Raw genomic sequence first — 25,802 nt, 5'->3', positions numbered from 1 at the left:
TTTATTTATTTATTTGACAGACAGAGACCACAAGTAGGCAGAGAGAGAGGGGGAAGCAGGCTCCCTGCTGAGCAGAGAGCCTGATGTGAGGCTCAATCCCAGGACCCTGAGATCATGGCCTGAGCTGAAGGCAGAGGCTTAACTCACTGAGCCACCCAAGCACCCCAGCCATTCTAATTTTTTAAAAAATTCCAGTGTAGTTAAACATACACTATTGCATTAGTTTCAGGTTCTCTTTTCCTTTTCTCATGTGTGGTAAGAGTTGCTTTCTTACCAAATTTCAAGTATACAATATAGTATTATGAACTATAGTCACCATGTTTTATATTAGATCTCTAGAACTTATTCATCCTGCATAACTGAAATTCTGTTCTCTGTGCTTCAGTTTGGATGGTTTCTTTTTTTTTTTTTCTTTTTTTTTTCTTTTTTAAAGATTTTATTTATTTATTTGACAGGCAGAAATCACAAGTAGACGGAGAGGCAGGCAGAGAGAGAGGAGGAAGCAGGCTCCCTGCTAAGCAGAGAGCCCGATGCGGGACTCGATCCCAGGACCCTGGGATCATGACCTGAGCCGAAGGCAGCGGCTTAACCCACTGAGCCACCCAGGCGCCCCAGTTTGGATGGTTTCTTTTGCTGTGTTTTCAAGTTCATTAATCTACATTGTCTCACTTCTAATATGCAGTATCTAATGACATTTAGGGAATTTTTCATTTCAGATATATGTATTTTTTAGCACTAAAAGATCTTTTTGATTGTTGATTTTAATGTCTTCCATTTCTCCCCTCATTGTGTTCATCTCTTCCTTTAGATCCTTGAACATATTTCTAATATCTGTCTTTAAGTCCTTGTCTGTTGTCTCATTATCACCATCACTTTTGGACCTGTATCTGTTGAACTTATTCTTCCTGTTTGAGTCACCTTATTCCTGCTTTTCCACATTTCTAGTAACTTCTGATTGGATGGTAGACACAGTTAATGTTATATTGCCGAGTGTTTGGATTTTATATCTTCTTTTAGGAAGTATTGAGTTTACTTTTGTTTTTTGTTTTTTTTTTTTTTTTAAAAGATTTTATTTATTTATTTGACAGAGATCACAAGTAGGCAGAGAGGCAGGCAGAGAGAGAGAAGAGGAAGCAGGCTCCCCGCAGAGCGGACAGCCCGATGTGGGGCTCGATCCCAGGACCCTGGGATCATGACCCGAGCCGAAGGCAGCAGCTTTACCCACTGAGCCACCCAGGCGCCCTTGAGTTTACTTTTGTTAAGCAGCTAAATTATTTGCCAATCAGACTGATTCTTTTGAGACATATTCTTTTTTTTTAAATTTTATTTATTTATTTGACAGAGAGATCACAAGTAGGCAGAGAGAGAGGGGGAAGCAGGCTCCCCGCTGAGCCGAGAGCCCGATGTGGGGCTCGATCCCAGGATCCTGAGATCATGACCTGAGCTGAAGGCAGAGGCTTAAGCCACTGAGCCACCTGGGCGCCCCTTGAGACATATTCTTAAGCTTTGTAGGAAAGGTCTAGAGTAATGTTTCCTTTAGGTCTCCTACTAAATAAAGAATGACCCTTCTTATGTCTCTATTTAATGTCCTAGCTGTTCAGCAAGGTGTCTTTATTTTGGCTAGTCAAAACTAGAATGTCATCCAGCTTTGCGTGAGCTCTAGGAATTGTTCAGTTTATAACTCCAGTAATGGAAAACAGTTTTTCTACTCACAATACTTTTGACACCAAATGTGTGTGTTTTCCATACCAAGCTGTTTCCCAGTTCTCTTATGTTCACCAACTAGGTACCCTCAAGTCCATTCATTTCTGACCCTAAAAACTCCACAAGCTAAGAGCTCAGTTTCGAAGATTACTCCTCACTTTACACACCAGTTTCAAGTAGTGGGTCCTCAGGTTAAACACTAACTTATTTACACTTGTTTGACTTGGCTACAAGTTGGGGGTTCCCATAATCCTTTCCTCAGGTTCAGTAATTTGCTCTAATGGTTTACAGAACTCAGGCAAACACTGTGTAAGTGGTCTATTGTAAAGGATTCAAATGGATAGCCAGATAAAGAGGTATATAAGGCAAGGTCCAGAAGGTCTTGAGTGTAGGAGTCTCTGTAGAATTTGGGTGTGACACCCTTCTGACACATGGATGTGTTCACCAACCTGGATGAACACCATAGTATAGAGATTTTTTTTTAAAGATTTTATTTATTTATTTGACAGAGAGAGAGAGTACAAGCAAGCAGAGAAGCAGGCAGAGAGAGAGGAGGGGAAGCAGGCTCCCCGCTGAGCAGAGAGCCTGATGTGGGGTTCGATCCCAGGATCCTGGGATCATGACCTGAGCCGAAGGCAGAGGCTTTAACCCACTGAGCCACCCAGGAGCCCCAAGATTTTTATGGAGACTTCATCATTAAGGCATAATTGATTATTAATTCAACCCCCAACCTCCTCCCCTCCCCAAATGATGGGGGTGGAAATAAAAGTTGCAAGCTTCTAATTCTGGCTTGGTCTTTCTGGCAACCAGCCCCGATTTCTTCTTCTTCTTCTTCTTTTTTTTTGGTAAAGATTTTATTTATTTATTTGACAGAGATCACAAGTAGGCAGAAAGGCAGGCGGGGGAGGGAAGGGGAAGCAGGCTCCCTGCTGAGCAGAGAGCCCAATGCCAGGCTCCATCCCAGGACCCCAAGATCATGACCTGAGCTGAAGGCAGAGGCTCAACCCACTGAGCCACCCAGGCGCCCCAAATTTACTTTTTATTTAAATTCAATTAATATACAATAATTATTGGTTTCAGAGATAGAGCTCAGTGATTCATCAGTCTTATATAATACCCAGTGCTCATCATATCACATGCCCTCCTTAATGTCCATTACCCCTTTCACCTCCCCTGTCCAACAACCCTCTTTTTCCTTTTTTTTTTTTTTTTAAGATTTTAAAATTTTTATTTGAGAGAGAATGGGAGAGAGAGCACAAGAGTGGGGTGAGAGGCAGAAGGAGACGCAGACTCCCCACTAAGCAGGGAGCCCCATGTGGGACTCAAACCTCAGACTCCGGGACCATGACCCGAGCTGAAGGCAGACACTCAACCAACTAAGCCACCCAGGCGTCCCTCAGTTTGTTTCCTATACTTAAGAGTCTCTTATGGTTTGTCTCCCTCTTTAATTTGGTCTTGTTTTATTTTTTCCTCTCTTCCCCTATGATCCTCTGTTTTGTTTCCTAAATTCCACATGTCAGGGTGCCTGGGTGGCTCAGTGGGTTAAACCTAAATTCCACATGTCAGTGAGATCATATGATAATTGAATTTCTCTGATTTATTTATTTTGCTTAGCATAACACCTTTTAGTTCTATCCACATTGTTGAAAATGGCAAGATTTCATTTTTTTTGATGGCTAAGTAGTATTCTTTTGTATATAGATACATCTTCCTTCTTCTATTTTTAAAGATTAAATCAGCTATAGATATTTTTGTGAATATCTGTGTTTTTTTCTTTTGTTTTTTAAAGATTTTTATTTTATTTATTTGACAGACAGAGATAACAAGTAGGCAAGAGGCAGATAGAGAGGGTGGGGAAGCAGGCTCTTGCTGATCAGAGAGCCTGATGCGGGGCTCGATCCCAGGACCCTGAGATCATGACCTGAGCTGAAGGCAGAGGCCTAACCCACTGAGCCACCCAGGCGCCCCTATCTTTTTGTTTTAAAATATGAGTATTTTGGGAGCACCTGAGTGGCTCAGATAAGTGTCTGACTCTTGATTTCAGCTAAGGTCATGATCTTAGAGTCATGAGATCTAGCCCTGCGTTGGGCACCGTGCCGGGCATGGAGCCTGCTTGGGATTCTCTCTCTCCCTCTGCCCATCCCCCTGCTTATGTGCACACTCTCTCTCTCTTTCTTTCTAGGTAAATAAATAAATAAAACATGAATTTTTTCAGCAATACCAACTTTGTCATACATTCTGTAATTTAAGATCATCTAATAGCCTTCAATTTTTAATAGAGGTCCTTCAGTTTCAAAGGATGGTCTCCAGTTTTGGTATCTCAGAATTTAATTAATTAATTAATTGATTAATTATTTTTAAAAAGATTTTATTTGTTTATTTGACAGGGAGAGATCACAAGTAGGCAGAGAGGCAGGCAGAGAGAGAGAGAGAGAGAGGAGGAAGCAGGCTCCCCGCTGAGCAGAGAGCCCGACACGGGGCTGGATCCCAGGACCCTGTGATCATGACCCGAGCCAAAGGCAGAGGCTTTAACCCACTGAGCCACCCAGGCACCCTCAGAATTTAATTTAAATTCAGATCAGCAAACAGGGGCACCTGGGTGGCTCAGTCAGTTAAGTGTCTGCTTTTGTCTTAGGTCATGATCCCGGGGTCATGGGCTAAAGCTTGTCAGGCTTCCTACTCAGCAGGAGTCTGCTTGAGATTCTTCCTCCCTCTCCTTCTGCTCCCTCCCCATGTGCTCTCCCTCTTTCTAAAATAAATAAATAAATCTAAAATAAAATGGCAGTCAATTATTAAATTCAGATCAGCAGACATACATTGAGTGTCTATAATGTACTAGTGCTAGGCTGAGTCCTAGGATGTGAAGCTTTTTAAGTTCCTGTCCTCTAAAATTCACTTTCTAGCATTGATGAATAGTTGGTGTTCACCCTTTGTTTCTGTAAACTTTGTTCATCATATACTTTATTTCCAGATAACTTGCTCTTTTTTCTCTTGATTATTTTTTGGGACCTTTATTAGCTTTCCCGTTTTCTGGGTATAGACATTTTCTCTGGAGAAGGTCATTATGAATAATTTTGGTTGTAGCAGGTTATTGAAATTTCTTCAGGGAACAGTGTATACCAGGAGTTAGCAAACTTTTTATTAGACAGATAGGGCACATGGGTGACTCAGCCAACTGAGCATCTGACTCTTGGTTTCAGCTCAAGTCATGATCTCAGGGTGTAGAGCCCACAGTGGGCTCCACGGTCAGTACCAAGTCTGCTTAAGATTGTTACCCCTCCTTCTCTCCCCCCCTCTGCTACTCCTCCCATTCACCCTCTTTCTCTCAAGTAAATAAAATGCTTTTTTAAAAAAAGAGAGTATTTTAGGCCTGCAGGCTACATACAATCTCTTCTTTTGGCACATTCTTGTTTTGTTATTTTTCAATTCATTTTTATTTTTATTAAGTTTTTAAAATTAAAAAATTTTTTTTTAAGATTTTATTTATTCACTTGACAGAGACACAGAGAGATCACAAGTAGGCATAGGGGCAGGCAGAGAGAGGGGTGAGGCAGGCTCCCCACTGAGCAGAGAGACTGATGTGGGGCCTGATCCCAGGACCCCAAGATCATGACCTCTGCCGAAGGCAGAGGCTCAACCCACTGAGCCACTGAGGCACCCCTAATTTCTTTATTTTAATTCCAGTGTTATTAACATACAGTGTTATATTAGTTTCAGATGTACAATATAGTGATATAGTGATTCACCAATTCTATACTTTACACAGTACTCTTCATAATAAATGTACTCTTTAATTCCCATCTCCTGGTTCACCCATCCTCCCTCCCACCTCCCCTTTAGTAACCATCAGTTTGTTCTCTATAGTTAAGAGTCTGTTTCCTGGTTTGTCTCTATTTTTTTATTCATTTTCTTGTTTGTTTTGTTTTTTTATTTTTTTATTTTTTAATATTTTATTTATTTATTTGACAGAGAGAAATCATAAGTAGATGGAGAGGCAGGCAGAGAGAGAGGGAAGCAGGCTCTCTGCTGAGCAGAGAGCCCGATGCGGGACTCGATCCCAGGACCCTGAGATCATGACCTGAGCTGAAGGCAGCAGCCCAACCCACTGAGCCATCCAGGCGCCCCTGTTTTGTTTTTTTAAATTCCACATGTGAGAGGAGCCTGGATGGCTCAGTGGGTTAAGCCTCTGCCTCTGGCTCAGGTCACGATTTCAGGGTCTTGGGATCGAGCCCCGCGTCTCTGCTCAGCGGGGAGCCTGTTTCCCCCTCTCTCTGCCTGTCTCTCTACTTGTCATTTATTTATTTATTATTATTATTATTATTATTATTATTTATTTTTATTTATTTATATGACTGTCATATAATGTCAAAAATACATTATTTCACTCACATGTGAAATTTTTTAAAATGATTTTATTTATTTATATGACTCATATAAATTTATATTTTTTATTTTTCAATTTTCAATTTTATTTATATAAATTTATAAATTTATTTATATAAATTTTATTTATAGGACTGTGTCATATAAATAAATAAAATCTTTTTAAAAAATTCCACATGTGAATGAAATCATAAAGTATTTTTCTTTCTCTGACTTATTTCGCTTAGAATTATACTTACTCCATCCACGTTGTTGCAAATGGCAAGGTTTCATTATTTTTTATGGGTGAATTATATTCCATTGTATACACACACACACACACTGTTCTTTATCCATTCATCAGTCCATGGACATGGGAATTGCTTCCATAATTTGGCTATTGTAAATAATACTACAATAAACATAGGGGTGCGTGTATCCCTTTGAATTAGTGTTTTTGTATTTTGGAAGTAAATACTCAGTAGTGCCATTCCATTGTAGGATAGTTCTATTTTTAACTTTTTGAGGAAACTTATTTTTTTCAGGGGCTGCACCAGTTTGCATTCCCACTAATAGTGCATGAGGGGTCCCTTTTCTCCATATCCTCACCAACTCTTATTTATTGTGTTTTATTTTTATTTTTTAAAGTAATCTCTGTGCCCTATATGGGGCTCATACTCATAACTCCAAGATCCAGGTCATATGCTTGACCAACTGAGCTAGTCAGGTGCCCCATCTTATGTTGCTGATTTTAGCCATCTGACAGGTGTGAGTTGATAGCTCATTGTAGTTTTCATTTGCATTTCTCTGATGATGAGTGATGTTGAGCATCTTTTCATGTGTCTGTTGGCCATCTGCATATTTTCCTTGAAGACATTTCTGCTCATGTCTTCCACCCATTTTTTAAATTATGTGGTGATGATGATGATTATTTTGGGATTGAATTGTAACACTCCGTACTTTATATATTTTGGATATAAACCTTTTTATCAGATATGTCATTTGTAATATCTTCTCCCAATCAATAGGTTGTCTTGTAGTTTTCTTGTTTTCATTGCTGTGCAGAAAGAAGTTTTTTATTTTGATGTAGTGCCAATAGTTTATTTTTGCTTTTATTTTTTTCTTGCTTCAGGAGACGTATCTAGAAAAATGTTGCGACAGCCAGTGTCAGAGAAACTGCTGCCTGTACTCTCTTCTAGGATTTTTTTTTTAGATTATTTATTTATTTATTTGACAGACAGAGATCACAATTAGGCAGAGAGAGAAGGGGAAGCAGGCTCCCTACTGGACTCTGAGTTTGAAATTTAAATATTTAAAAAGAACTAGAGTATTTGATTTCTCAGCAGTTTTCTCTATTGTCATCTTATGATTCTGTTAACTTTTTTTTTTCCTCTTAACCAGGAAAAGTGGGTTGAAGTTGCTTCAATGAAAGTGCCTAGAGCAGGCATGTGTGTTGTGGCAGTCAATGGGCTTCTGTATGTTTCTGGAGGTCGATCTTCGAGCCATGATTTCTTGGCCCCAGGTACCTTGGACTCTGTCGAAGTTTATAACCCTCATTCAGATACATGGACAGAAATCGGTAACATGATCACCAGTCGTTGTGAAGGAGGTGTTGCTGTACTATGAAATATAAAGTATAAGGGAGCACAAGAAACATTTTAAAAATATAGGATCTGATCTTTTTGCAAATCACACATGTATTTGGTGATAGGACCCTTTGATTCTATTGAGTTTTCCATGTATATGGTAGATAAATGACTAAAGAATTATTTTTCTAAGAATTTGAGTAAGGAGAGACACGGAATATTATCCTAAATTAATAAAGAACTCACTCAAATTTGCCATGCTTACCAATAGGAATGCTGTTTATGCTCTAGAATTCTCTTAGGGGTAGAGTCCTGTTTGTAAAAATGATTTGCTAGAAGCTTCTTGGCAAATAGCCGCATTAGCTGCTTCTCCAGTATAAGCCACGCTGTAACATGACCCATGTGTGATGTAAGCATATCAGTGAGACAGTTTGAAGATGTCTGTACATTCAGTCTATGGCACAATTTTCCATGACCACAGTTGAACCTACAGAGAAAAGCCAGTGACACAACTCCCTTTTATTTGATACCAAACTTTTTATTGGCAGCAGATACACTGGGAGGGACATGTAGGAAATATCTAGCTATCTCTATAGATGTTTATATAGAAAGACAAGTTTTTGCCTGTTGATAACAGGGTTAAAAAAGCTTTTGCTCACTTATGTTGTCTTAGTGCTGAAAATGCAAGTGAGGAATTACTAGGACGTTCTTCATTAAAGTCCTTTAGTGCAATTCGATAATATAATGAGTGACAGAGCCCAGTGAGAGATAGGTACCTATTAAATTTCTTTCCTATTTTCTAAATAGTTATCAAAAATTATCTGCTTGGTTTGGGGAAGAGGGAGTTTTATTAGACTATCAAGCTTTGTGAAGCTTATTTGTACTTTGGCAATCCTAAGTATGAACTTAGTACAAAACCTACTGCCTGGTTTGGAGAAGGTGAAATTGTAGGTACCTATGAAGCTTTTTACAGACATTGACAATAGTGTTAAGTTGAAAGTCCTCTGATCCAAAACTGCTTTTCAAAACTTTCCATTTTTTTCCCCCCTGAGAAACAGTCTAAAGAATTGTTCTCTATTTCTGAGAGGAACATTCTTTTGTGTACATGGTCATCACTTTTAGTTATTTCTACCAGTTGCTTGGAGCCATATATTAAAAATCTTACATACATTTAGGTTAATCTAGTGATTCCAGGATTTGATTTGTATATTCCTGATTTCCCCTTTCTCTTTTTTTTTTTTTTTTAAGATTTTTAAACAATCTCTACACCCATTGTAGGGCTTGAAGCCACAACCCTGAGATCAAGAGCCAGTGAGGCACCCCTGATTCCCCCCTTTTCTTTCTTAAAGTCCTTCAGTATATTATTACAGGCATCACAGCTTATTTAGATAGAAAATCTTTTTTTTTTTTTAAAGATTTTATTTATTTATTTGACAGAGAGAGATCACAAGTAGGCAGAGAGACAGGCAGAGAGAGAGGAGGAAGCAGGCTCCCTGCTGAGCAGAGAGCCCGATGCGGGACTCGATCCCAGGACCCTGAGATCATGACCTGAGCCGAAGGCAGAGGCTTAACCCATTGAGCCACCCAGGCGCCCTAGATAGAAAATCTTTGTTGGTAACCATTAAAGACTCAGGAGGCACTCATATCCAAAATATTTGGATTGGCCCACAAGAGTACTTTTATAATTTAACCATATGCATTTATTAAGAAAAGCTTATGTAGTGTAGTGTGTACCTGTGTCCCTTTGTTTGGGGTATCCTAAAAGTCCAAAGGGTCATAGGTGCCTGGTGTGATCTATAAAATGTCAAGGAATGAAGATGATTTGTAGATTATTTAAACTCCAATTCATGTGCCTTTAATATTTCTCTACAGAGAATTTGCTTTCTGGTTCAAAAGAGATTTACAAAATACTCCTATAATTTCTCATTATTGCCTGGTGCCAACCTGAAATGGCACTGTGAAGTGAGGCATTTTGTAGTGTTGTGGCAGAAACATGTCAAGACAATCTGTGTTTGGGCTTAATGGGTCCAGACAATCCCTGTAAATAGATAATTGTAAAAATACTTATATTATTTTCTAGGTGATGATTTTAAAAATAATGTACTAATAAAATATGTTGCTTTTTGCTTTTTCCTTTTCCTTGTATTACTTATTAACTTAGTTTATTAGCAGTGTCCCTAGATTACCCAAATGTAATAGGATTCCCCAAGATTTTTACTGTTTGTTTTACCTGTAGGGACTTGCACATTTAGTTCTTACATTTAAATTTTTACTGAGCAGCTATTAATGTGATCTTCCTCCAAAATATTTGACAATCTAATATACTTCTAAACATCCTGTCCAGTGTAAAGTCAGATGTACTTTAAAGTCAGTTTATTTCCCCAAAGATTTTATTTATTTATTGGACAGAGATCACAAGTAGGTAGAAAGGCAGGCAGAGAGAGAGGGAGAAATGGGCTCCCTGCTGAGCAGAGAGCCTGACGTGGGCTCCATCCCAGGGCCCCGAGATCAAGACCTGAGCCAAGGGCAGAAGCTTAACCCACTGAACCACCCAGGTGCCCCTAAAATCAGGTGTTTTGGTTTTGGTTTTTTTTTTTTAAGAATCATAACACTGTGGGGCGCCTGGGTGGCTCATTGGGTTAAGCCTCTGCCTTTGGTTCAGGTCATGGTCTCAGGGTCCTGGGATTGAGCCCCGCATTGGGCTCTGCTCAGCACGGAGCCTGTTTCCCCCTTTCTCTGCAAGCTGCTCTGCCTACTTATGATCTCTGTCAAATGAATAAATCTTTGAAAAAAAACATACACTGTAATTCACTTGCATAGTGCATTCACCTGCATTTGTGTAGTGAAATTGAGCAATTAATTTAAAAGTTACTTGCCCCTATTCTGAAAGATGATGAATTTGAGATAAATTTTAACTTTGTATAGTCCTCATGCAATTTAAAAGCAAACAAGTTTCCTTACCAAAACACTTGAGTGGAATTGGGAAAGATCTGAAAAGAATCAGCTTTCCCTCCTTCAAAATCAAGTTCTTGTAAACTATTCTTTGGATTAATAAAGAAGGATTATGTGGTGGTTTCAGCTATGGTCTTTCATTGGTAAGCTTCTCAATGCTCAGAATAAGGTCTGTCTCTGTGGTGGTGTACTTGTTTGCTAGGGCTCCTGTAACCAAGTACTACACAGAAGTTTAAATGGAATTTATTGTTTTATAGTTTTGGAAGCTGGAAACCTAAATCAAGGTGTTGGTAGTTGGTTCCTTGAGTGCTAAAGGCATCTATTCCAAACTTCTCTCCTTGGAATGTAGATGGCTACCTTCATGTACATGTGGCATTTTCCTTGTATGCATGCTTATAAGTTTTCCCTTGTTATAAGAATATCAGTAATATTACATTACAGCCTACCCTTAGGATTTCATTTTAGCACTGTAACCTCTGTAAAGACCTATCTCTAAATAAGGTCACATTCTGAGATATTGGGACGAGGACTTCAACACACAATTGAACTTACAAAGTCAAGTTAACTGGTATTTCATACCTGTATTATATAAAGATAACATATACCAGGTTATAACATTTACTGATTTGTATCCTTAATGCCATTTAAAATGTTTTTCCTTTTTTTTTTTTTTTCTTAATTAAAGATTGTATTTCACAGAAAGAGAGACAGTGAGAATGGGAACACAAGCAGGGGGAGTGGAAGAGGGCAAAACAGGCTTCCTGCCAAAGCAGGGAGCCTGATGCGGTGCTCAATCCCAGGACCCCGGGATCATGACCTGAGCTGAAGGCAGACACTTAACAACTCAGCCACCCAGGACCCAATGTTTTTCCATTTTTATAAGACTTTTATAAAAAGACTATAAGTCTTTTTATAAGACTAAGAATCTCAAGAGACAAAATTTTCTTATTTAAATTTTTTTTTTTAAGATTTTATTTGACAGAGATCACAAGTAGGCAGAGAGGCAGGCAGAGAGAGGAGGAAGCAGGCTCCCCGCTGAGCAGAGAGCCTGATGCGGGGCTCGATCCTAGGACCCCGGGATCATGACCCGAGCCGAAGGCAGAGGCCTTAAACCACTGAGCCACCCAGGCGCCCCTTTAATTTTTTAAAAATATTTATTTATTTATTTAAGAGACCAAATTTTCAAGTTAGATTCTAAGGTGTTGCTTTTGCTTGTTTAAAAAAGCTTCTCTATGAGTTAATTTGTAAAACTAGATAGCCCCGCTGTAAGAACATCAAGATGGCTCCAACTTGACTTTTCCTAATTTATATATACTAGTGACTTTATTCTTTTAAAAATTTTTTTGACTAGCTGGTATTATTTGGATATGGAGTTGTGTCTAAAAAAAGTGGAAAGTATGTTCAGCTTTCCTTTGAACATGGCTTCCCCTTATGACACTGCTCCCTACTGACTTTAGAGCAGCCACAGATCCTTTTCAGCTCATATAAATAGATTATACCAATGAAATGGGGTTGGAAATGCAATTCCCAGGGCAACTGCAATGAAAACTCCACACTGGAACCACCTATTATTCTCAGACACTAATGGATACAAAGTTTTCCTCTTGTGGGAGAATGTGCCTCTTTTTTCAATGATCATAAGGCTCTAAGAAAGGGATTTCCATTTTTATTATTTTACATTCAAAACAAACATTAAAATGTGTAATTCATAAAGACTAAAAACTGTAATCTAGAGTGAAAATGACTTGTTAGGGATTTTCAAACTGTTGTCAAGTAATTTCTATGAAATAAAGATTTTAGAAACGAAAAAAATCTGGAAGAATAAATAACCACCGATAGAGGAAAAGGTTGTTAAACAGGATAAGTAGAAAAAGATGATGCCAAAACACAGCCTTCTAAGGCTTATAGCCAACATGCTAACGTCATCTACAAAGTAGTTTTGTATTTATTCTACTTGACCAGGTCTCTTGGGTCCTTTCTCTGGATAAATATCTTCAACTAGTAAAGTGATTATAAATGAAAACAAGGCAACTAAAGTGACTACTATCTTAAGGGCTTTGAACCAATTGGGATAATGTGGCAAAAGAAAAAGTTCAATGTGTAATGCTATCCCCAAACCTATTATTACTGTGACTATAGCTTCACTGAGTCTTTCAGAAATAAGAAAAGCAAACCATGAAAACACAAGAGGAGCTGTACTATTAGCTAAACTGAGGAAGTCTGGTTTCGCTGTACTACCTTCTGGTAGAGCAAAACCCCATCTGATCCCTCCCAAGAAAGCTAGGAAACTGGCTCCATAAGCCATCTGAGTAAAAGCTAACACAGGAATATAAGTCTTTGTCATCACCATGACCAGTGGTGGAGTAATAAAGGGGATTAGTCCGCCCAGAGTTATATATAATGCTGGCTTTGGGCTGTCAAATAGGTAAGTGATGGTGCTTGATGGCTTGGCTGGAAGTACTTCTTGCTTCTGCTTCTTAAAGCTGCATGGGGAAGTATGATAGTATTGTGTCTTCCTCATATACACTGGAAATGAAGAGAAAAACCAAGGCCTTGGAAACAAAGGGGAAAAGTTCTGTTGGTGACATGTCTTGAGAGAAAATGTTTCTATTCTGCTGGCTCCTAGTCGGACTGGAAAAGGGTACTTAAACATCTACAGAGAAAACAAAACAAACAGACAAAAACAGATTTTTAGATAACTGCAGTGTCTTAGTTAATCCCAAACTGAAACAATATAAAAACAAACCCATCTGCTTTGTATTAGAACATCAAACTTTACAGATGTAAAGGTTGAATTACAGGGTGCTGTTAATGCTAGCTAAGACTAGCAGTTATACAACATGCAAAAGAAACTACTGAAAAGAAACCGAGTGATGTAATTTGGCCTACCACTAATTATGTCCCATGAGAGGAATATCAGAAAGAACAGGTAAAGATTATATCTTTAGTATCTGTCATTTTAAACTGTCTCTTCTATTTATAACTTGCAAAAGCAGCAGCACTAATTACTGTTGGAATGCTGTTTTATATAGAAAAAGTAATCCAGCTTCCAATTTAGCTTTAGAAACACTGAATACTGGGGCGCCTGGGTGGCTCAGTGGGTTAAAGCCTCTACCTTTGGCTCAGGTCATGATCCCAGGGTCCTGGGATCGAGCCCCGTATCGGGTTCTCTGCTCAGCGGGGAGCCTGCTTCCTCCTCTCTCTGCCTACTTGTGATCTCTGTCAAATAAATAAATAAAATCTTAAAAAAAGAAAGAAACACTGAATACTTTCCATAGCTCCATGCCTTCCTATATGTCTTTTTTTTTTAATGTCTTTTTTTTTAATTTTTGAATTTTTTTAATAAACATATAATGTATTTTTAGCCCCAGGGGTACAGGTCTGTGAATTGCTAGGTTTACATACTCCACAGCACTCACCATAGCACATACACTCCCCAATGTCCACGACCCCACTACCCTCTCCCTTCCCCCCTCCCCCTGGCCCCCCTGAGTTTCTTTTGTCTCCCTCCCAATCCCATCTTGTTTCATTTATTCTTTTCCTACCCTCCAAACCCCCCACATTGCATCTCCACTTCCTCATATCAGGGAGATCAAGTAATAATTATCTTTCTCTGATTAACTTATTTCGCTAAGCATAATACCCTCTAGTTCCATCCACATCATCGCAAATGGCAAGATTTCATTTCTTTTGAAGGTTGCATAGTATTCCATTGTATATATGTACCACATCTTCTTTATCCATTCATCTGTTGATGGACATCTAGGTTCTTTCCATAGTTTGGCTATTGTGGACATTGCTGCTATAAACATTGGGGTGCATATGCCCCTTCAGATTACTACGTTTGTATCTTTAGGGTAAATACCCAGTAGTGCAATTGCTGGGTCATAGGGTAGCTCTATTTTCAACTTTTGGAGGAACCTCCATGCTGTTTTCCAGAGCGGTTGCACCAGCTTGCATTCCCACCAACAGTGTAGGAGGGCTCCCCTTTCTCTGCATCCTTGCAAGCATCTGTCATTTTCTGACTTGTTAACTGCCTTCCTGTATGTCTTTGCCTAGAATTCTAACATACATTCTTTTTTCTTTTTCTTTTTTTTTTTTTTGAGATGGGAAATGGGGTGGGGCAAAGGGAGAAGGGGAGAGAATCTCAAGGCTGCAAGCTCATTGTGGAGCCTGATCCCACAACACCTGAGCTGAAATCATGAGTCAGACACTTAACCAACTGGCCACCCAAGTGCCCCCTAACAACTACTTTTTTGTCTAGGAAATCTATCTTTTAAAATTCAGCATGAAGCTTTCCCCAATCTGAATTAATACTCCTATAAATACTTTATGCACACTCCCATCGTAATTTTCACAGGGAATTTAAATCATATGTTTATCAGGGCACCTGGTGGCTCTATGGGTTAAGTGTCTGCCTTTGGCTCAGGTCATGATCCCAGGATCCTGGGATTGAGCTGCACATTGCAGGGGGTCTGCTTCTCCCTCTCCTACTCTTCCTGCTTGTATTCTCACTCTCTCTCAAACAAATAAAATCTTAAAAACATCAACAACAACATGTGTTTGTCTGTCTCAATATACTTGAGAACAAGGCCAGTAATTTTTTCTTTGCCTTTAAGAAAAAAAAAAAAACAACCCAGGGGCACCACTGGGTGGCTCCATCCTTAAATATCTGCCTTAGGCCCAGGTCATGATCTGAATCCTGGGATTCAGCCTGCTTCTCCTCCCACTCCTCCTGCTTGTGCTCCCTCTCTTGATCTCTGTCAAATAAATAAAATCTTTAAAACAAAACAAAACAAACTTCCCCAGTGCCTTTCATGTTACATGCCCAAAGTAGTAACCTTTACTGCTGATTCTGTGCTTTAGTGAGCATATTCCAGACTTCAAATAGTTAACAGATGAACAGTAACTCAAAAAGCACTGGATGAAAGAAGAAATGAAAGTTATTTAAGAATCTTGGTGACTCCTTAAAATGCCAGGAATGATTCCATCCTGGGGCCTTTTCCTTTTTTTTGAAATGTTCTTCCCTGAGCTACTTGCATGGCCGATTCCCTCTCTTTTTACCTCTCTAGTTTTTTAAAAAGATTTGTTTATTGCGGGGAGGGCAAGACAACATGAGTTTGGGGAGGGGCAGAGGGAGAGAATCTTTAAGCAGACTCCCCCCGAGTATGGAGTCCAATTCGGGGCTCAATTCCAGGACCTTGAGATCATGACCTGAGCCGAAATCAAGAGTCGGATGCTTAACCGACTGAGCTACCAAGCACCCCTATTTTTTTTTAAAGATTTTTTTATTTTTAAGTGATCTCTACACCCAACATGGGGCTTGAACTTACTACTCTGAGATCACAAGTCAGCATCTCTGCCCCCTCTATTTTTTTTTAAGATATTAGTTATTTGAGCGACAGCAAGAGAGAAAGCATGAGCAGTGGGGGAGGGACAGAGAGAGAGGGAAAACCAGACTCCCTTCTCAGCAGGGAGCCCCACATTAGGCTGGATCCCAGGACCCTGAGATCAGGGCCCCATCCAAAGGCACCTGCTTGACTGACTGAGCCCAGGCCCCCATGACCCCCCTATTTTTAAGTGCAATCCTAAGCCTACTGTTGATATTCCCTATTCCCCTTCCCTGCTTTATAGTTCTGCAGAAGACTTACCACTTGCAATATCAAATATTTTACTTATTTGTATTTTACCCACTCTTTACCCCATCACCTAAACATGTAAGGATAAGTATTTGTCTTTTTTTTCCATTGCTATTGCCCCAGCAAAGTAGTGCCTGCAAGTATTTGCTGAATAAGCCAACCTTTGAAGATGCTTGAGAAAACTTCTGGATAAAATGAAGCATACTGGGTCCCACCGTAAAGTCTTGCTCAGGAAGATACCAGGCAGTTGTGATTAACGCATTTTTACAGCTAAGCGGAGGAGCTGAATCAGAAGCATGTTGCTGTATAGAAAACAAAATGTTATTAAATTTTCTTTATTTTATGCATAATTTTGTGTAAGTAGGAACCTGAGAATTTTTTCCATATAACACATTTGCCTTTGAAAACAATCATTAATGCTTTCTGGAAATCAGTAATACATTAAGTAAATAATCCTTTTCTTCTCGGAACCATTCTTTTAGCTTTTGCTATTTGGTGTAACAGAAAAAGTATTGCACAGAGACAGATCTGTATTTTACAAACACTTCTATAATTCCCCAGCTGTGTGACCTTGTGTAAATTGCTTCCTTGAAGTGTAGTTTTCTCATCTTTAAAACCGAAGGTTATACCTTCTCTGTTCTCTTTTATCACCTTATGTGTTTACCGCTCAAAATAATGATGGTAGCAATTAATACAATTTAGCTGTGAACCAAGAACTGTAACTATGTGTTTTATATGCATTAACTCATTTTTTGTTTTTTTTAAGGAAGTATTTTTAAGGGTGCCTGGGTGGCTCAGCGGGTTAAGCTGCTGCCCTCAGCTCAGGTCATGATCTCGGGTCCTGAGATCAAGTCCTGCATTGGGCTCTCTGCTCAGCAGGGAGCCTGGCCCCCCCTACCACTGCTCTCTATCTGCCTCTCTGCCTACTTGTGATCTCCCTCTGTCAAATAAGTAAAATCTTCTTTAAAAAAAGTATTTTAAAGTTATCTCTACACCCACATGCTCCCACTGAGCCAGCCAGGCACCCCTGCATCTACTCATTTATTTATTTATTTATTTATTTATTTATTTAAAAGATTTTATTTATTTGTCAGAGAGAGGGAGAGAGAGCGAGCACAGGCAGACAGAAGCAGAGGGAGAAGCAGGCTCCCTGCCGAGCAAGGAGCCCGATGTGGGACTTGATCCCAGGACACTGGGATCATAACCTGAGCCGAAGACAGCTGCTTAACCAACTGAGCCACCCAGGCGTCCCTGCATTTACTCATTTAAAACAATAACCTCATCACCTTGATTCTGAGAGACAGTATAGCCTGTTAGGTTAGAGTGAAGATTCTGGAATCAACAATTTGTGTTGGGATCCTGACTTCACCACTTATATGGTATGTGATTTTGCAAACATATTAAATTTTGTCATGTTGCAGTTCACTCACTTTCGAAATAAGAATTGATATATGTAGGGGCGCCTGGGTGGCTCAGTGGGTTAAAGCCTCTGCCTTCGGCTCAGGTCATGATCCCAGGGTCCTGGGATCGAGGGAGCCTGCTTCCTCCTCTCTCTCTCTCTGCTTCTCTACCTACTTGTGATCTCTCTCTGTCAAATAAATAAATAAAATCTTTTTTTTTAAAAGAATTTATTTATTTGACAGAGAGAAATCACAAGTAGGCAGAGAGGCAGGCAGAGAGAGGAGGGAAGCAGGCTCCCCGCTGAGCAGAGAGCCTGATGGGGGCTCGATCCCAGGACCCTGAAATCATGACCCCAGCGGAAGGCAGAGGCTTTAACCCACTGAGCCACCCAGGCGCCCCTAAATAAATAAAATCTTAAAAAAAAAAAGAATTGATATATGTTTCAATTAGCAATAATCGCGCCTCGGATAAACCTCATTGGCTACGATACTGCCACTGCGCAAAGCTAGGGAAGAATTGATATATGTAAAGAGCTGCAAACGGTCCCTGAAACCAAGTAAGCATTCAAAAAATAAAAGTTATATTCCCACCCTACACAAAAGGAAATGGTTAAGAACTCTAAAGTGAGCAGCCAGTAAGTGGTTGAGAATATGAATTTAGATCTGTTTACAGTTAACCAAGAGAATGAACTGCATCTAAAAGATCCAAAAACCACAGTTGCTACCTAGTTAAATATTTTAATGAACTATTTCTAGGTCACAACTCTTAGGGATAGGTAGAGAAATCCTGCATACCAGCCAATGTTTTCACTCTGCAATAAAGACGTAGGGAGGTAAGTTATCCCGGGCCTCTCAGTACATCTTAGATGGCACTTTACATCCACTTCCTGACTTCCAAACACACATATCTGCAGGACCCACACACTCACTGTTGGTCAAAAGCATAAGGGCTTTCCTGACCACCCCACTTAAAAATCTCAACGCTCTCTCCACAGTTGGAATTCTCTGCACTGAGACCATGCGCTTTCCAACTCAGGGTGTTATATGGAGACCGATAGCCTATATCCCGGGGACGGCAACTGCTGAGGAAGGCAAAGACCTAAGGGTCAATCCACTCAATTTAGGTGAAAACGCCCCATACTGCCACCGTCCCAGAGGAAAGAGTTGCAAACTGCAAGCCTCCTGAGAAAAGGGCGCGCTTTGAGAACCCAAGGATCGTCGGGAAACTGCCTGACATTCCCAGCGGCTTCGATTTAATCTCGACCCTCGGTGCGTCCCCCCACCCCCACCCCCCCAATTTGCACATTGTGGCAGCAGCCCTGCAGTTAAATATGTAAGTATACTTGCCAGTGTCGAACCGGGAATTCCAACGCAGAGCAGCAAGAACATCCAGGTACTCACGAAAAGGCACTTCCGGTAGATGGGGCTTGGCAGTCCCCTCCACTTCCTGGGAACAGAAAAAAGAGTCCGGGTGGGGACTTGACCAGTGATGACTGGTTCCCATGCCGGGTGTTCATTTTGGGTCTTTCTTTTAAAAAAATCTTAATTCTGGAAGCCAGCTTTTGAAGTCCGTAGGGTACTTGAATGGTCCTTGCCTCCCCACTCCAGGTTTCTCAGGCATCAGAATAGGCATCGGACAGGTAGAGCACAACTACTAAAACAATCCCAAAGTGATGGTGTTGTAGGAAGGTAGGAAAGAGTTGGGAGTTTAGGCCAAGTACAACTTGGCCAAATTGTTCGCCATTTCTGGAACTCATAACAGGGTTTTCTAGGATGGATGGGGCATATCTGTGTTTGGGTCCTGAACTACTAACACTAAGAAAAAACTTTTTACTTCCATTCTCTTTGCTTGGAACTGGAGACTCCATTAAGAAATAAAAAAACACGGGGCGCTTGGGTGGCTCAGTGGGTTAAAGCCTCTGCCTTCAGCTCAGGTCATGATCCCAGGATCCTGGGATCGAGCCCCCCATTGGGCTCTCTGCTCAGCGGGAGCCTGCTTCCTCTCTCTCTGCCTGCTTGTGATGTGTCTGTCGAATAAATACAATCTTAAAAAAATAAAAAGCACAAAGGGCAGGGTTTTCGCTTCCGTAAGTGTGGTAATAACAGTTTTGGGTTTAGGGTTGATCTGAAAAGTTAGATTGTTCCTTCTGTCACCCTCTGCTTTAACTTCTTTTATTTGTTGGCTCCGTGACCTTGGACAACTCTCTTTTCTTCCCTGGGCCTCCATTTCATACTCTGTCAAAGGACACAGCACCAGACAATTTGAGCGGCCTTCTGAAAACAGAGCTGCAACGGCCCACGCTGGCCAGTTGCTCCATTCCTCCGGATCCTGGGTAATGGAGCTTCGTGGTTGTCGGCCATCATATGGCTTAATGTCCCGTGCAGAATGCGCCCATTGCGAATTCTTCGTAATAGTAACCGCTTCTAACCGCGATAGGCTTTCACTTTTGTTTCCTTCTCTATCATGGCAGCACCGCCCCTTCTAGTAGTGCGATATCCAATGAGACTTTGGGTCAGAGAAACAACTTCTCCGCCCCAGCCTGGGAGCCGGCTCCAGACACAAATCCTGCGCTGGGCCAGGGGCGTGACGCCAGCCGTCGGACGGAACTACCACTCCCAGCGGGTAGCGCGACGGACTCAGCGGCGCAGGCCTCGCGAGCAGGGCGGTGTGGTCCGCTGGGGGCTGGAGTCCTAACGACGGGCGCACGTGAAGGAAGGAAGGAGCGGAAGGTGGGAAGGGTCGGAAAGCACGATCCTACGAAACCGGTTTGCTAGTACTTGCATGGGTAGTCTGGGGACGCGAGCATGCCCAGAAGTGGGGTACCGGAGGGTGAAGGGGCGGGGAAAACGGTACACACACACCCACCCACTCATTCACAGGCATCCAGGCCCTGTGCGGGGCCGGGGAATAAGAAGAGGGGTTCCAAACTCGGCTGGTCGCCCTCTCTGAGGCGCCGCGAGGAAAGGCAGAGCATCCAAGTCTGCAGAGGGGTGGGGGTAACCATGCACACTCCGGAGCCGCGGTAAGGGGGGTTGGGGACGGCGCAGAGAATAACTGCCGTTCACGCGGCGGAACGTTGGAGACGTGGGGCGCCCGCAGGGTCACCGGAACAGGGCTCCTGCGCTTGCGCTCCTGTGGGCGGTGCGAGCGGGTGGGCGTGTGTGAGGCGGGGTCGGAGTGGGGGAGGGCCAGCCTGGTGTCGCTCCTCCCCCCTGCCCCTCCAGGGCCGTGTGGGCCGGGCAGCCATTTTGGGAAGAGCTTTGTTATGGTTGTGGGCTCTCCACCTCTGCGGGATCAGGAAGCTGGGGACGCGCCCTTAGACGCTGCCTCTGGCCCCTAGCTGTAGCCCCACTGCTGCCGGGTAAGTGGGGGTTCCACACAACGGGGCGGCAGGGGATCTTGAGTCGTTCCGGCGCGGGGCTCCGCCCGGTGCTCAAACGACCGGCTGTTGGAACTAGTTGAAGGAGGCTCTCACACAGGTGGTTGGTGTAGGTCGGGGTGGGGGAGAGAAGCCGAGGAGCCAGCGGTCCCGTGGTTCGGAAGGGCCACCTCCCCCCGCACGAGGAGCTTTGCAGTCGAGTGTCGCCGCGGCTTTGCCCGAGCGCTCCTACTTCAACTTTGGTCTTCGGGTCGGAACGCTCACCTGCGGCTCTCTGGCTCCTCTCCAGGCGTTCCGGCTTGTCGATGGTTGAGTGGCTTGGTTTACGGGTTTATTTTTCTTCCTTTAGAGCCCAGGGCTTTTGTTTTCCAACGAAGGAAAATTTAAGGAGGAAAAAATCGTGTAAGTCAGCCGTGGGGCATCTGATGGGAAAAGAAGAGCTTTAACCACCAGCGTTTCAGTTCTTGATACAGAGTCCAACGTTTTCTTTGATTTAGATTAAGTCGGTATTCAGCACCCACGGATTGCCTCCCTACCCCGAAAAACTAGTCGATCCTGGAAAGTTTTAAGGAGGATTTTTTTCTGTTTTAAATCTACCTCTCTCCACTCCCGTGAAATTCAGAAGAAAGGCTGAATCTAAAATGGCTGTAGCTTGGGGAAGTGCCCTAAGCTTCGGTAACTTAAATACGTTACCATGTCTTAAATTTTTGGTGGTTTCTCCCACGAGGATAGCAGCTGAATCCTTTGATATTTTGGTCTTCTTGGAATTGCTGTCTTGTCTTGAAGAGTCCTTTTAGGTAAAAAACAAAGGTGAGGCTAAAGAAGTTTGCTTACTCCGAAAGTTTACGTAAGAGTGGGTGCGGTTTTGTTTGGTTTTTTTTTTTTTTCCCCTTTTTTTCTTTCTTTCTTTTTTTTTTTTTTTTTTTTTTTTTTGTGGTTGCTTATAGTTTTGAAATTGTGCTATGATGGTAATTTTATCAGCTAACTTTGTGCTCCGAGGTTGGTTTGCAATATTTGTCGAAATACGCTCTTAACGTTGATACTTATTGCCTACCAGGGAAAAAAAAGTTAATGGTGGTTCATGTTTGAGTTTAGTAACAGAAGGCACACGTTTCTTTGTAAATTCCTTCCAAATGTAGAGTGACTGGTAGTCTTCAAGAGACTTAGATTTGTATTTTCGTGGACTTCTGGCATGTAATATTTGAAAGGGAGTCGAGTGCTCTTAAGTTGAGGACAGTTACTGCAGTGGTGAGACGAGTGAAACGAACTTTAGATATGTAGCTCCTGATTGTTGTGCCCTTTCAAACAAAAGGCTGTCTTTTTGTTAGCCTTTTATTATTATTTTTTTAAGCCATTAGATCCAGAAGTTTAACTGAGAACACAAAGGCATACAATGGAAACCAAGAACAGATAACTTCAGTGTTTGGAAAGGTGCTTCAGTTTCAGGTTGCTCTGTCTAAAAGATAGAAATAATAAAATGCTAGTTGTGAATGAGAACTTGAGAATTAATAGTAAAATAAGCTATCATCTTCCCTCGGGAGTCAGTTTCATTTTACCTTCCTCCATTCTTTCAACACAAAAGTTTACCTTTGTTAGTTCCCCTGGGATTTTTTTTGTTCTTAAATTATTTTGGTGATTTTATAAGAAAAACATTTGAAGTGCTCTTTAGGAATTACAGGTCCTTTGCTTTATGTTTTGCCATTTGCCTGCTGAACCCGTAAACTTGGGTACTCAAAATGGTTTGTACATGTTGATATAAATATTTTTTCATTTGATTCTGGATGGTATCTTACCAGTTCTTGAAATGGGGAGTTGATGTTAGTAAGCTTTTTTATTTTGAATAAATGCAGCTCACCAATTTTCTCATCAGTAGCTGCTTAAAAGCTTGGCTCAAGCGGGCACATGCAACCATTTTAATAACTTTGGAATGATAAGGAATCTGGAAGACATTTCTGCTTATAATACATTTTTAAATTCTTAGTTAAAGATATAATACACAATTATGAATCATACTTCAGCAGATTGCATATCTTTCTTATATGGTTAAATTGTATGTACTTAGTAACAGTGATAAGTAATGTGCAGGGACCTAAGCAGTCTGTTTATAAGTCATTAACCATTATGGGTGCTTTCTTTCTTTCTTTTTTTTTTTTTTTTTTTAAGATTTTATTTATTTATTTGATAGGCAGAGAGCAGGCAGAGAGAGAGGAGGAAGCAGTTTCCCTGCTGAGCAGAGAGCAGGATGCGGGGCTCTATCCCAGGACTCTGGGATCATGACCCGAGCCAAAGGCAGAGGCCTTAACCCACTGAGCCACCCAGGCGCCCCTATGGGTGCTTTCTTTAAGACTGTTGGAAAGGTGAGAGGCACAGCAATTTTAAAGGATCCCAATTTAAAAACTACTTCATGGAAAAACCATGTTTATGGTTTTTCAAATAGATGGGAGGAAAAATGTAGGTGGCACATTGATATCATGTTACCTCACATATGACTATAGTTGCCATTGTCTGGAATTTAATATTTGGTATGCTGAGACTTCATTGCCCTAGTCATTTCTAAATCAGACTCTGATTTTTATTTCCCATTGAAGTCTGCCCAAAAACAAAACCAGCTACAATCAAACTTGAAAAGTAGTTGTGTAAGAATAGCTGAACTTTTTTCGACCACAGGTAGTCAGTCAGTCTTAACTAAGGTAAAATATTGCTAATGTTATGTAATATGAATTTGGATAGGTGATTTCAAATATACTGGGCAAATATTTCAAGAAGTCAAATAGTTCTTTTCCTTTATGAAAGCAATCAACTTTTTTTCCTTTTCATTTCAAGAAATGCTACAGGCTCGCTCTACTGTGGTGCCGGTTTTGGTGTGCTAAAGGCTAGAAATACCTAAATAATCATAAAACATTTTTTCAACAAAGAACTTAGTAGTTTAACAGATAAGTGGAATATGTTACAGGATGACAACATAGAAAACTTTCTCAAAAAGTTGGCTTTTAACATACTTGTTATGTTTACCTTCCTTTTCTATGATAAAACTGTGTTGCCTTACGTTAACCAGATGTCAGGCTAACGAATTACCAGAATGAGCAAAGTTTTAGTATACTTTTCTGAGCAGTAGGTCTGTTCGTGTGGAAATATATTTTGTTTTCAGAAAAATAAATTCATTTAAGTTTAGCTATACTTCAGATTTCAGACTCTTGTTTCTTCTGGTTGTAAGTTTAAATTTCATTATATAAAAAATTCTCTTCTGAATTATTGCTGCCTTTGAAGTATATTGAAAAGTTGTTTGGAGGGGCTCTTTGGCTATTTAATTAAAAGGTAGAGCCATTCCAGTGTTCCTGCTGTATGTTTATGAATTATTAGCTCTACTTTTTAATTAGTCTTATGAGGTCTGATGGGAAGGGTAGTTTATTGTGGGCTTCATAAGCTAGAGGCTGTAATAGAGTCCAACATATATAATCTCATTCTTCAAAATACTTTTTAGAAATAGATAATATTAACCCTTCTACAGTGAGTGTACACAGGTTCCAAGAAGTTAAGTAATTTACATAATACAATGAGATATCTGGATTCAGGCAGCTTTCTCTGATTCTAAAGCTCAGTTTCTGCCACATCATATAGAGAGATGGTATGGTAATTAAGGGCCTCACCTGTACTGCCTGGATTTGAATCTCCACATTGCCACTTACTGCTTGGTGATCTTGGGAGAGTTTAAAGTGAAATTTTTGTGCCTCTTTCTTCCTTTGTAAAATGGGGGATAATAGTAACTTCTCAGTGTGATTGTGGAAAAAATAAAATACTGTTTGTAGAGTTCTTAAAACCATGCACTTCATAATTGTTAAACTGTATAAAATTGTCTACATGAATGCCCTTTTACCAATCAAATGAAATTCATTAAAATCTGAACAGATTGTTGCATGTGGGTGTTCTTATTTTTCTTTCTTGGGTATTTTTGTGTTGATTTTTCTAGTTTATTTGAATCAGAATCCAGTTCCCATATACTATAACTGGCATTCTTTCAAACCTCTTAATTTGTACATTTCTTCTGTGTTTTTTTCCTTGCGCTTATTGAAGAAACTGGATTATTTATCCTGCACAGTTGCCATATTTGAGATTTTCCTGAATTCTTATAAATTGGTAGTTGGATATGAGGCTTACACTGAGATTTGTTGGGGGCGGGGAGGAGAAGACTAATTTCATAGGTGACTGTGTATTTGGGGTTGATTTTTTTTTTTTTTTCATGGTTTGTTCAGTGGTTCTCATACATATAATTTCCTTAAAATTTCTCTATTGAGCAGTACAGAATAATTAGAAGAGTATGTATGTAAAAATGGAACGTTTGGTTTGCCAACTTAATGTTATCTTTTCCCAGGCACTGTTTTCCCTGTCCTCTTTTTCTTCATAGTATGTATTTTTGTATATAAAATTGAGCTGAGTATGCTGGGTTTGCAATGGTTTTGTTTTCTGGTTTTGTTTACTAGTGAGTAGTTTTCTTAGCCTGTTTGGTTTGAAAATTTTTCTTCTCAAAACTTCCCCAGGGCACCTGGGTGGCGCAGTTGGTTGAATATCAGACTCTTGGTTTCAGCTCAGTCGTGATCTCTGGGTCCTGAGATTACGCTCCACCTCAGGCTCTGCCCTCTGTGAGGAGTCTGCTTAAAACTCTCTTCCTGTCTCTCGGCCCCTCCCCTCTGCACTTTATCACTCAAATAAATAAATACATCTAAAAACTCTTTTTCCCCTATTGCTTATGCCCCCCTCCCAACCTCCTTATTCTTAACACCT

At 40.7% G+C, this 25,802-nt stretch overlaps 3 protein-coding genes and 1 pseudogene across 13 annotated transcripts in view; 2 read left to right on the top strand and 2 right to left on the bottom strand.

The window, feature by feature from the left end:
- Positions 1-19,528, top strand: part of LOC101686782 (intracisternal A particle-promoted polypeptide) — a 48,601-nt gene extending 29,073 nt beyond the window's left edge. For 5 of the 7 annotated variants that reach the window (XM_045064455.1, XM_013044389.2, XM_004740425.3 and 2 more), the window contains 2 exons: positions 7,468-7,588; positions 18,639-19,528. In XM_045064455.1, coding sequence (XP_044920390.1) covers positions 7,468-7,588; positions 18,639-18,829 — 312 coding nt within the window. In that variant the 3' untranslated portion in view covers positions 18,830-19,528. Of the gene's footprint in view, positions 1-7,467; positions 9,786-16,366; positions 16,594-18,638 lie in introns of those variants that run through there. The other 2 variants (XM_004740429.3, XM_004740428.3) reach the window with 2 other exon arrangements.
- On the bottom strand, positions 12,251-19,081 carry TMEM69 (transmembrane protein 69). Its single transcript, XM_013044397.2, has 3 exons — positions 18,991-19,081; positions 16,405-16,545; positions 12,251-13,257 (listed from the first exon to the last, which is right to left on the bottom strand). The coding sequence occupies exons 1-3, from the start codon at positions 19,030-19,032 to the stop codon at positions 12,550-12,552; spliced, it is 891 nt and encodes a 296-aa protein (XP_012899851.1). The 5' UTR covers positions 19,033-19,081; the 3' UTR covers positions 12,251-12,549.
- On the bottom strand, positions 18,034-18,151 carry LOC123387474 (annotated as a pseudogene).
- Positions 19,529-20,816: 1,288 nt separating the features above from the next.
- The window catches only part of LOC101688019 (vasculin-like protein 1), a 59,690-nt gene continuing 54,704 nt past the window's right edge, over positions 20,817-25,802 (top strand). For 2 of the 5 annotated variants that reach the window (XM_045064445.1, XM_045064446.1), the window contains exon 1: positions 20,819-21,005. The gene's annotated coding sequence lies outside the window, so the exon portion shown is untranslated. Of the gene's footprint in view, positions 21,006-25,802 lie in introns of all 5 variants that reach the window. The other 3 variants (XM_045064444.1, XM_045064447.1, XM_045064448.1) reach the window with 3 other exon arrangements.

This window comes from Mustela putorius, unplaced genomic scaffold, assembly GCF_011764305.1.
Source record: "Mustela putorius furo isolate JIRA1106 unplaced genomic scaffold, ASM1176430v1.1 tig00003853_pilon_pilon_pilon, whole genome shotgun sequence".
Taxonomy (NCBI): Eukaryota; Metazoa; Chordata; class Mammalia; order Carnivora; family Mustelidae; genus Mustela; species Mustela putorius.
Note: the sequence above shows the minus strand (reverse complement) of the source record. Positions and strands in the feature narration are given on the sequence as shown.